At 29.9% G+C, this 13,250-nt stretch overlaps 1 protein-coding gene across 1 annotated transcript; it reads left to right on the top strand.

Moving 5' to 3' along the window:
* Window positions 1-1,161: 1,161 nt before the first annotated feature.
* Window positions 1,162-12,881, top strand: LOC115875321 (carbonic anhydrase 1-like). Its single transcript, XM_030890740.1, is given in 8 exon segments — window positions 1,162-1,280; window positions 4,882-4,916; window positions 10,829-11,105; window positions 11,107-11,161; window positions 11,163-11,201; window positions 11,803-11,898; window positions 12,088-12,309; window positions 12,734-12,881. Coding segments are annotated over 8 exon segments (948 nt in total). The 5' UTR covers window positions 1,162-1,194; the 3' UTR covers window positions 12,872-12,881.
* Window positions 12,882-13,250: the final 369 nt, after the last annotated feature.

Here is a 13,250-nt window from a genome sequence, read left to right as displayed (position 1 = left end):
CCACTCAACGTAAGAAGCTCAATTTTGGCATACAGGTTGATTCTAGGGTGTAGAGAGGTTCGATAAGAAGGGTTTTTCGAAATTCCGGTTCCAAGGGGGTGAAACCGCCCCTCAAATATTACAATTTTTTTTTATTTAAAAAACGGTCAAGTATATTTTATTTTGTTTTTATACATATTTTAAGATTTTTTAAAAATGTATAGAGGGTATTTTGAAAAATCTGGTCTTTGATTAATCACGATCCTACTTAAAGCGCTTGAGGTAAAAAGCTGATTTTTGGAAAACAGATTGACTTTAGGGTGTAGAGGTTCGATAAGAAGGGATTTTTCGAAACTCAAATTCTAAGGGGGTGAAACTATCCCTTAAATATTAAAATATTTTTTATTTAAAAACCGGTGAGTTTTTCGGAAAAACTCTTAAACACGTATATTTTATTTTGTTGTTTTACATATTTTAAGATTTTTTAAAAAATTATACAAGGTGTTTCATAAAATATGACCATTGAGTAATCACGATTCTGCTTAAACTGCTTGACGTTTCAAGCTGATTTTTGGTAAACGGATTGACTGTGGGGTGTAGAGGTTCGATAAGGAGGGGTTTCTCGAATCTCAAATTCCAAGAGGGTGAAAACGCTCTTCAAATATTACAATATTTGTTATTTAAAAAACGGTTAGTCTATCGGGAAAACGCTTGGACAAGCATAATTTATTTTGTTTTTTTACATATTTTGAAATATTTTAAAAAATCATACAGGGTGTTCTAAAAAGTTGGGTAATTTATTAACCACGATTCTGCTTAAACTGCTTGACGTAAAAAGTTTATTTTTGGCAAACGGATTTTTCGAGAGTCAAATTCCAACCAAACCAAACCAAGTTATATAATAATATCGCCATATTGTTTTTTCTCATGCTGATATAAATGTGAGAAAATTTTATCCAGTTTGCATGTTAATGGATATTTTTGCTTTGCTTTATCATCACCATTACAAATAACTAATTCGACGCGAACGAAGTCGCGGGTACACGCTAGTAGAATATAAATTTCTTACTCACTTGACTTTAAAAATTGTCGATCTATATAATTTAACATCTATGAGACCCAATATTTCATAAAGGCTATACCGCAAAGAAAACACCTCAGTCGATCAGTGCATACTATTAAACAAATTGACAACAAGAAAAAAGTAGCGCAAAAATGAACAAACAAAATAATATATTACTAAGGCTGAAAGTTACAAGGAACAAGGACAGACTTGTTATAACTTCCAATGGACTGCAGTTGTAAGTTTTTCTTGTTTTACTTTACTATAATTTTTCAAGGAAACTCTATACTCTAAAAGCACGTAGTATACAACCTACTTATATAGTTTTTCTCGTATAAGTTTTTCTTGTTTCGAGATTATTTGATAAAATTTGTATCAGAAAACTATATTTATTTCTACTTAATAGAACACCCTGTATGTTTAATGTTAACAGCAATGCACAAAAATATGTATTAAATTCATCTCATCATCATTATCTTTATCATCATTTTCAGCTTATTAGTGTAACCTCCCTCACAATTAATATAAAAAAATCCAAATTAAACTATTCACCTGGCTCTTATTTTTTTCTGTGTATAGAAATCTTATTATAGATCTATCCTAAAACACTTTATAACGATTGGCGATGAAAGTTTTGTTTATTTTATGTTTTTGGCACTCAACTTTGTTTAATGGTCTTAAATAATATCAACACCGTCCAATATAAAGAGAAATTTTGTTTATTTTATCTAATATTTTTGATTAATACGGCTTCTTTAATAGTATTTTTGAAATTTTTCGTATTTTTATTATACGAGCCCTAACAACTATATGTTGGGGATTGTCTTTTTTGCAATAAATATAGTAATTTGTTAAAACGACTCAATTTATTTTGTTTATTATTCTAAATTCAAACATTACAATATGATCTAGACAATTTGATTATATTTTTAAATCCTTTGCAAACAAATCACTTTTTGATAATAGCTTATTTTGCCAAAATCAAGCCAAATTTGCTTTCGACAACTATATATTGGGAGAGCACAACAAGAAATTTGTTTAATACGGAGTTACATCACCTTTCGCCTTAACAACTCCCTAAACTCTTAATGGCATTGTATTTACCAAAGATTGGCACATTTGAGGAGAAAAATTATCCCAAATTTCCTGCAGTTTTGTCCGCAAATCAAAAATTGTTCGTTGGTTTCTTAAATATTGCTTCATTTTATGCCACACAATATCTATAACATTGAGGTCCGGACTACTTGCATGGGATAGAACTTTTTATATTATTATTACCGAACCAATTTTTAGTTGATTTTGCTGAATGGCACGATGTTCCATCTTGTTGGAAAATATAGTCTTCGTTTGGAAACAATTCTTGAGCACTAGGCAAAAGTGAGGTCTCAAGTATATGTTGATATTTTTAGGCGTTAACAGTGCCATCTATAAAATTCAATTTGCCCAAACCTCTTGCTGACATGCACCCTAAACCATAATCCCCTTAGGAAATTTAACAATCCTCTTTAAGCAATCTTTATGAAAGGCTTCTGCTTTATTTCGTATTGTTCTTTTTCGATTATCTCCAACGCAAACATCAAATTTAGACTCATCGCTAAATATAACCTTATTCCAATCATTTTGTGTCCACGATAATTTAGATTTTGCCCAATTGTAGCGATTTTTCTTTTGAATTTCTGTCAGTAGCGGTTTTTCTTTGGCCTAAATAAGAATTTGTATCAATAATCTTCAGGTAATTGATTATCCACACAAAATAAAGTTTACCTTGTAAAACCCCAGACAGCATTTATGGATATATTTTCGGCAACATTCTCTTGATATATTTAAACCAGTTACAGTATTCCATTTAACTGTTACTTCGCGAAGAGTACTTCTTCTCGCAGACTTGCAAATTTTTACTAAATTTCGTAAATATCTCTGAGATACAGTTTTTGGCCTTCCCGAACTTTTACCTCTAACGTCTACATTGGCAGATTCGCCCTATTTTTTTTATTATATTAAAGACCGTGGTTTTTGGAAAACTTAAATCATCAGAAATTTTTCGAATTGTTTTTCCCGTACTGTATTGACGAATGATAATTTCGCGTAGTTTTTGATTTGTAGTTTTTCCACGGACCATTACTTTGAATTAAATTAGCAAAATTGAAAATTAAGAAAATTAAAATTACTTACAGTAAATCTCACTACTCAAAGTATCGATTCACTTACAAGCTGTCAATGCTGAAGTAAACAGTTTGCGACATTTGTGATGTTTATAGCAAAGCCGCCTATGATGATATTAATTATTTAAAAATACTTGTCCCAACATTTAGTTGTCAGCAAATTTGTCCTTTTATGAACAAAATCCGCTACTGTAAATATGGATTGATTTACAAATTCATAAAAATATTGTCAAGTTGTTTAGGGATATATGGCTATGTTTATATTTAAAAATTAAACATATATTTTTCAGTCTATTTTGATTAATACAGCTTCTTTTAATAGTATTTTTTGAAAATTTTCGTATTTTTATTATACAGTAGTAATAATCACAAGAAATTAAAAAAAAACACAGATGAACGATATGTTTCTGTTTTTGAAAAAAAAGATTAAGGAAGGAGGAAGGAGTATAATGATATCCATGTTTTCATATACAGGGTGAGAATCAGGCTTCCGAAAAGCTCTCTATATTAGGTTTTTGGTTTGTGAATTTTATTACAATTTTTAGTCGACCATACATACCTACCGCTATGGTAGGCTATTAAGATCGGCAAAAAAGTTTTTTTAATTTCACTCAAAATGAGTTATTTGGGTCATAAATGACCTAAATACAATATTTTCATGGTGTCTGTCATGTCTGTCTGTCTGTCTGTCTGTCCGTCTATCTGTAACACGATAACTCAAAAACCGCTAAACCGATTTTAACCAAATTTGGCACAAAAATACTGTGGCACCGAGAATCTGGCTATTAGTTTTTGGTGGGGTGGGGTTGTTAGTAAGGGGGTATGGGAGGGGGTTAAAAAATTTTAAAATCGTAACAAAATTACAGTAGCTAGCGAAACGCGGTTTTCAATTTAAGATTAGGAATAATATTTGCAACAAAATTTGTAATAACATCAAAATCAGTCAAAGTCGCAGTTTTTGAGATAAAAAAATTGAAAAAATTCCTTTACTTTGAAACTAAAAGAACTGCCTACCAACTTTTTATTAACATATCTTAGTATTGGCGGCTATACGTGCCTCCCGGCGCCATTTTTTTACATAATATAGGGGCAATGGTAACGCACATTTTGAAAATATTTTTGTCAACATACAGGGTATATACATATTTTCAAACCAAAGTACTGCATATTTTATAAGCTCAGGTAAATTTACTGTTTATTCAAAGCCTTCTTAAAATTCTAAATTTGAAGGATTTTAAAAATGTTTAACAGGCAGTACTGTATAATAGTATCTTCTTCGAAATTCGGTTTACCACAATACACTACCTATACAGATGCATTAAATACAAAGTCGTTTATCTAAAATTAATTGAATTAAAACGTCTGTCTAATTTGTTTATACTTATAATCTTTGGAAGTGTTCCAACACATTTCAAGTCCTCTGTCTCACACTGGAAAATTTTAAATTCACAAAAACAGCTTTTATATGTCAAATACCATTTATTATTTTTGAAATTCAATTTTTCTTCGATATTTTAATACAAAATAATATAAACAAAGATTTATGTTACTTGGGAACATGAGTACAGTGAAAAACATTCTCTGTTACAAAAATAAACAGTATTTTTACACCTGCCTAGTTTCCAAACAGATACAGATAGGTCATTGACGTTTGATATTTTTAATTGTATTTTTCAGGATGCCACTGGAGTGGGGATACAACGAGGACAACGGTAAGACTTTATTGTTAATATACTGCTAATTATAATTAAAATTACTTACATACACTAAGAGGAATTATCAGCCGAACAAAAGAATACGAACTTTCTCTAGCCATTGCCTTTATAGAGTTTCAGAAGGCTTTCGACTCAATATATCCTAAGGCAATAAAAGAAGCCCTGAGGAAACAAGGTATTGATAGGCCTTATATAGAAACTCCCGCCAATATATACAAAGAAGCCAAAGAAAGAGTAATAATATATAAAACAACCCCAGAGTTCCCAACTGGCAAATGAGTACGACAGGGAGACGCGATATCCCAAAGCTCTTTACAGCAACCATTGGCGTAACTACAGGGGTACCCGGGGGTGCCGGGCCCCCCCAGGTACTGCTGGACACCCTTCAGAGAAATCCTGAATTATGACTCTTGGCTACGTATTAATTTTTATTTGCTTGTGATGCAGTAAGAATGACGTTTTCTAGTTTTGTTTGGTTAATATTATTTTGTTGTGTTCAAAAAATGTGTTAATTTTTTTAAATTTGTAGGTATTTAAGTAATCTACGGGAACACGGTTTGATAACCAAGTCTATGAAATTTATTGATAGAGAAATTCATGTAAACGTTTAATTCAAAAAATGTGTTTTATAAATTATTTTTCATTTAAAAAAAAAACAAAAGCCCTAGGCCCCCCCTGGGCTCAGCCCTAGGCTCCCCCCCAGGCCCACCCCAGGATAAATTGCTAGTTACTCTAATTATGATCCTGCTCAAACCACTCAACTTAAGAAGCTCAGTTTTGGCATACAGGGTGATTTTAAGGTGTAGAGGTTCGATAAGAAGGGATTTTTCGAAATTCCAGTTCCAAGGGGGTGAAACCACCCCTCAAATATTACAATATTTTTTATTTTAAAAACGGTCAAGTTTCCGAAGAAAACGCTTAAACACGTATATTTTATTTTCTTTTTTTTACATATTTTAAGACTTTTTAAAAATGTATACAGGGTCTTTCGAAAAATCTGGTCATTGATTAATCACGATCCTGCTTAAAGCGCTTGACGTAAGAAGCTGATTTTTGGAAAACGGATTGACTTTAGGGTGTAGAGGTTCGATAAGAAGGGATTTTTCGAAACTCGAATTCTAACGGGGTGAAACCACCCCTCAAATATTAGAATATTTTTTATTTAGAAACCGGTGAGTTTTTCGGAAAAACTCTTAAACACGTATATTCTATTTTGTTGTTTGGTTTGGTTTGGTTGTAGTAGGTAGAATATCTCAAATGTATAAAAAATATACAAAATTATATATTTTTTGAATGTTATATATTTTGCAACTGTTTAACATGGTCAACGTACTTTTAAAGAGTAAGTTAGATCTTTTAAATTCGCATGCTGTATATAAACAACATAAATAAATATACGCATCCTGATTATGAACAATTAGCAGAGGAAATGGCAGTCTAGTCACGATGATAAACTTTTCCTTTCTTGTTTATAATTTATTATCAATTTATTTATTTCCTACAGGTATCGTATATAAATTAAAAAAGAAGAATGTTAAATAAAAATGGCTCTTGTTTGTTTATTATTCGCACTTGCATTAAAAATCAATATCGTTTTGTTTAATACACTTGTTATGAATATAAGAAATAGTTTCAATCAAACTAATTTGTTTGTTTATAGTAAACATCATCAAAGTAATAAGCTACACATACAGAAAATTAAATAAAAATGAATATATCATCACACGTTTAAATTTTCTTGAAATTTCTAATCATACTGAAATTTTCAAAACAACTTCTCTTTTTAATGATTTTTAATTTTTATATAACATTTTTTTTTCTATAAATACAATTCAAAATAAAATAAATTTAACCTTCAGGGTTTGCCAATAATAATACTTTCGTAAAAAAATGAATCAAAATGGTTCATTTTCTTTTTAATAATAATCCATCTATTGCATTTCCTAATATTAAAGAAAAACCAATGTATTTTTTTCTACGAAATTATAGAATTTTGTTACGTTTGCCTAATAAGAAATAATTAGGGATTATTAAGTTATTAAGGAAAGGATGCAATAAATATGCAGATGCATGCAAATGCACAAATAGAAAAATATTATAATCACAAAATATGGGATTTAATAAGTTTGGACACGATATTTTTGAAAACAATAGATTTTTTTTGCGCATTAAAGCAAAAAATACAGCTTTTAAAAAGTTTTATCTGATTAAATGCTTCCTTTATACCGTGTGTTACATCAGCAACCAATTATTAATTAAAAAATTATCAATTTTTCCAGCTTATCTTTACTATGTTCTACAGAAAAAAATTAAATTAGATTTTTTTGGAAAAACTCAACTTTGAATTTTAATTTTTGTTTTTTTTGAATTTTTTTTATTGGGACAAAAAGTTTTTACAATTATTACAGATTTTTTTATCACCATATTGAAAAGTATTTTTAAAAAGATATTCATTCTCGTCCATATGTGGCAACCTCAGGTGGCAACACAGGGTGTCAAATAAGCTGGCTGATCCCCTGTTAATACCTGTGGTTCTCAAAATTAAGCATTATTGATAAATAGTTATTTGAAAGTTAAATAACTTATCATATATTTTTAGTTTCTTTCAAAAATGGCAAATGAAAAATATTACAAAAGTTTGGTTTTGTAGCTCCTCTATAATCTATATTAACAAACTGTTTATAAAAATATTTATAAATACGTTGGCGAGGATGTACGACATATTTATATGCAAATAACCCTTACCATATGTCTTGCCATACTTATATGCAACGATAATAAATATTTATGACGCCTAATTTGACAATAAAAATCAACCATGTCACACAATCACTGATTATACGACTTGAAACATATTCTTTGCAATATACAGACCTGATAGCATCATTGCATGTTAACAGACTTATTTACAAGACGTATTTACATGAACAAATTAATACTTTTAAAGGAGTTAAAGAAAAATAAACTCTGTCAACCATAAACATTAGTAGTAATAGAATGCCTAGGTAGAGAGTAAAATAAATAGTGTACCATTGTACCAAACTTCAGTGGGTGGTTCTACAGACTAACATGCTTGCATATTAAGTCATATTAAAAACATCTAAAAACTAGAAAGTCTAATCTTTTATACATCATTTATATACGACATTATAGTCAATAATATGTAATGATTTAATGTAAATTTAAAATTTTAGCATTGTTTAAGTTACTCGCATTTACTTTGAGATCACTTTAATTTGAACAATGTTGTATTTTTATGAAAATTGGTGATCTATTTCATTTAGTATTTCTGGTACAAACTTACTGGACTGTGATAAAAAGCAATATATAGATTCAAGCAGATGTCGATTTTCTATAATTAAAATCCGAACTTTTAAACCCGATCAGTTTTGCATCTGGCTGAACTTGAAAAATGCAATCTCTGACATAATGCATCGGTAGAAAACGTAAAAAGAAACATCTGGTATAGGTAGTCGATAAATTTGAAGTTTATTTTGAAGGTCCATAACAAAAATAATTTTTTTTCGCGTCGTAAAATTTGAAATACAGCCAAAGTACTGTTTAAAAAAAGTTTGATGAGGTGTATATTTTTTTTTGAGATCATTTCCAATAAAAACCATTTTAAAATCGAAATAAATGTTTTCTTTTACTATACAGGGGGTCTGTTAAATAGGTGCAAGTATTTTAACTCCAGTACAGTATTTTTCGATCCCGGAAATACATCTGTAAGCATATTTTCAAAAATAAATTAAAATTATACATTTTTCTTGACATTTTTCTAGAAATTAAAAAAATCTTTTTAGTGTCTTGGTAGATTCTTCTGAAACTTATGATCATACAGTCTATATATGTAATAATAATATCTATTTTTGTATTAAAATTAAAATACAGTAATTTTAATACAATAAATTACGTAAATCAATTTTAATTATATTAGTGCCATTATTAATAACTCTAAAAAAACGCACTGTACTTATTTTTTAACAAAACTGATAAAATTAATTTTAACAATTATAGCATGCGATTTTCCCATCGCCAAATATACAGGGTGTAAATAAATATACACGCTCTGTATAATTATTTATCAATAACAAACGACATTAATTAAACATTAATTAATGCTTATCTATTTTTTTAAATCAAGATCAAAACTTTTATAGAAATATTGACAGATAAAGAAGTTAAATGAACTATAATTATCAGATATGAATGGCTACGAGTATAGGAAATATGAGTATAGAAATCTAGAACAACTTGTCTGTGTGATTATTTATATGAGCAATTTATTAACAAGAAGGACGCTCATTATACATCGATTTTTTAAAAATCTTGTTCTATGGTAGGTCACGCTGGTCAGTATTTTTGTAAAACAGTGGATATTGCAGAGGACAATAATTAATATGTATATCTATACTAATATATAAAATCCTTAAGTGACTGAATCACTGATTAATCACGATCCTGCTCAAACCACTCAACGTAAGAAGCTCAATTTTGGCATACAGGTTGATTCTAGGGTGTAGCGGTTCGATAAGAAGGGATTTTTCGAAATTCCAGTTCCAAGAGGGTGAAACCACCCCTCAAACATTACAATATTTTTTTATTTAAAAAACGGTCAAGTTTCCGCAAAAACGCTTAAACACGTATATTTTATTTTGTTTTTTTACATATTTTAAGATTTTTTAAAAATTTATACAGAATGTTTCATAAAATATGATCATTGAGTAATCAGGATTCTGCTTAAACTGCTTGACGATTAAAGCTGATTTTTGTCAAACGGATTGACTGTGGTGTGTAGAGGTTCGATAAGGAGGGGTTTCTCGAATCTCAAATTCCAAGAGGGTGAAAACGCCCCTCAAATCTATACTAATATATAAAATCCTTATTACAGTTGAGGGTTAGAACCTTTGGTGTTACACACCAAAATAAAACACTAAATCACCACAATACACCAAAACACTTTTACTTTTACACTGGACGCGCGTTTCGCTAACCATGTTAGCATCATCAGCAGATGATTATAAACTAAAGTACAATCTACAATCTACTTTAGTTTATAATCATCTGCTGATGATGCTAACACGGTAGAGAACGCGCGTCCAGTGTAGAAAGTAAAAGTGTTTTGGTGTTTTTATTCAAGGACCTAATTCCAGTTTGTATGTTAATGGAAATTCTTGCTTTGCTTTATCATCACCATTACTAATGATTAATTCGACGCGAACGAAGTCGCGGGTACACACTAGTATAAATATAACAGGATGTCTTAGAAAATAAATTGAATGTTAATAATTGATTGAAGTGGCAAATATCGTAATACAGTAAAACTCTGGATTAGGAAAAAAGCAAGTCCACTTCAAAACAGACAAAAAGCAGAGGCATGGTAAGGCCTCAAGGTAACTAAGTATCTAAAATTCAAAGGACCCTAATTCCAAAACTCAAAGGAACTGCTAATATTTTGCAGGAATAAAGTACGGATTATAACACAGGTCTCCTGGCAGGACATATGGCTGTCAAGCGCTACCTGAACAAGCTCAACATGTATCATGGAAGTCTTTGCTGCAAACTTTGCGATAAAGATCCTAAAACATCTGAGCGCATAATGTGTCACTGTGAGGCTCTGGATCGTAAACGACACTTTTTATTTGGAAAAGCAATGCTAGAATCGAAGGAACTATACTCCCATACTAACAAGGACCTGCACAAGTTTGTTCAGGGTATAGGGTTGTATAGGAGAGTACGTTCAGACATAGAAAGTACTATTTTTTAAACTTGCGGAAAATTTCGAGAAAAATTAAAAATGGACATTTTTGGGCGGCAAAAATTTACATTGGGCATATTTTTAGAAAAAAAAAATCCAAATTATTCAGTAATAATAGTATTTAACTGATTATTACTCTTTTTTTTTGTAGGTCCAGATAAATGGGCTCAGTGCTACCCGGAAGCCAATGGCCAGCGCCAGAGCCCAATTGACATCGTACCCATCGACTTAAAAACAATCAACACCAACAGGAGACTCACCTGGAAGTACATTCCAGAGAACGTCATTGACGTCACCAATCCAGGGTACTGCTGGAAAGTACACGTAAATGGTGAAGGATCAGGTAAGATTATGAAGAAAAAAATTATTCTAATTATTTTTTTGTTAAAAAAGATGTGTTTTTGTAGACTAAGTGGTGGTCCATTGGAGGAGATATATTCTGGAACAATTCCACTGTCACTGGGGTAAAACCAACCAGGAAGGTTTCGGAACATACCATCAACGGTGAAAAATATGCTGGAGAGGTATTTATACATTTTATATATACAGTATGACCCAAGATGACGAAATAGGTCCATATTAGATTGACTGTATAATATTTATACCCCATATTAATATTTGACTTGCATCCTTCATGATAGTGTTTTTTTGTAAAATTAAGTATTTTCAAATACAATATATTGAATAAAGTATACAGGGCGTTTAAAAATATATTAGTAAAGGTCTGAATCAAGTGGAAACTATATTTGTCGGGTGTAAAATTTTTATATTCTTTCAAAATATGTCTTACTTTGATCTAAAATTTTAGTAGTTTTAAGAGAGAGCCAAGGAGAGAAATCTCTATTTCTAGGGATTTTGGCTAAACTGAAAGAAAATTTGAATTTCTGTTTTAACGTTAAAAATTAAAAAAATACTTAATTTAACACAGTCTTTGGGTATAGAAAGAGCTTAAAAACATAAATTTAGATAAAAACTGTGTTGATTTATAATAAAAATAATAGCATAGTAATATATAGCATAGTAACCTCATAAAATAATTCCTGTTAAAAAGCGTTGTTGAAAAAAACTCCAATAAATTTGTAATAAAGTAAATTGCTTTTATTTTATGTTTATTTTATTTTTTAGTTACATCTGGTCCACTGGAATGCTTCCAAGTATTCTTCATTCAACGAAGCAGCCAAACATCCAGATGGCCTATGCGTTTTAGGAGTTTTTTTAAAGGTATAAAACTACTTAAGAATTAACACTTATTAAAATAATTTATTAAAATTTATTACCTTTTGTCACATTGTTTTATATATTGCTTGGCCCCCCAAGTTTTTAATCTATTTTCTTGAATGTCAGTGTATTATTAGTATGTACTTACACAGAAAAAGCAAAACCATTACATATAACTTTATTTGCTTATAGCCTGGCAGAAAAAACTTGGAACTGGACAAAATCGTGTGCCAACTGAACAAAATCCAGTACAGGGGTGAAACCGCCAAAATTTTAGTTCCAGTAAACCCTGGAGCTTTTCTACCTCAAGACAGTGGCTACTACACTTACCAAGGATCTCTAACAACACCGCCGTGCTCAGAGTGTGTTATTTGGATTGTTTTTAAAGACCCATTAGAAATATCTCAAGAACAGGTAAGGTATAATATTATTTTCCTTATAATACACCAAAAAATGATTTTAAACTTTTATATTTTAATAAATTATACACTTTCAACGTACAAATATTTGTTTTTAATTTGTAAAATCCCTAGACAATCCAGTTTTAGTCAAAATTCAATAAATTACTTGCAAATTCATAACGTTGCATTTTGCTAGGCAACCAGTAAAACAACGTTGAAAGTTTAATTTAATTTTATTTTTTTGTCTAATTTATAAAACTTATAGTACAAAATCAGTAGATTTTAATACAATGAATGTTGTATTAAATTACTGTTTGAAAATACAGCGTTTTAAACACATTTTGCAACTAAAAATTATAAATGATATAAAATTAATCACAAAATGGTGAAGGTGCCTATAAAAAATATTTTTCAAAAAAATTATTTTTTTATTTCAGCTGGAGTCTTTCAGATGTCTCAGATCTTTCTGTCTGGAAGACCAGTGCCCTTGTGATGAGTTTAAGGGCTATGTCAAGACTAATTTTAGACCTACACTTCCACTGAACGAACGTGAAGTCAAAGAATGCCGAATTTAATAAAAAAAAACATATATTTTTAGAAATAAAAATAGATTAATGTTATGTAGCTCTTAGCTATATTATGTTCTGTATTCAGAACAAGCAAAAAACTCAATAAACCATAGTGATATGACATTATATTCTATTCTTAAATGAAGAAGAGATTTTATTTTGCGAATTTAAAAACTTTTGCTGTGATTTGTTCATTGTTTAAAATGAAATAATAATAATATATACCCTGTTTTTAATATGTGGTTGAAATTTTATAAAGATTTTACGCACAATAATTGTTGTGTAGAGAAAAATAAATATATATTTATATGTGTATGTTAGATAATATGTTATTTTTAGTAAGAGAAAGTGGAACATTAAATTAGTTAAATGTATGTGCCTTAAT

The sequence above is a fragment of the Sitophilus oryzae genome, unplaced genomic scaffold (assembly GCF_002938485.1).
Source record: "Sitophilus oryzae breed Bouriz unplaced genomic scaffold, Soryzae_2.0 scaffold_1372_pilon_pilon, whole genome shotgun sequence".
Classification (NCBI taxonomy): Eukaryota; Metazoa; Arthropoda; class Insecta; order Coleoptera; family Curculionidae; genus Sitophilus; species Sitophilus oryzae.
The sequence above is the reverse complement of the archived record's forward strand: the minus strand, read 5'-3'. Positions and strand labels throughout refer to the sequence as shown.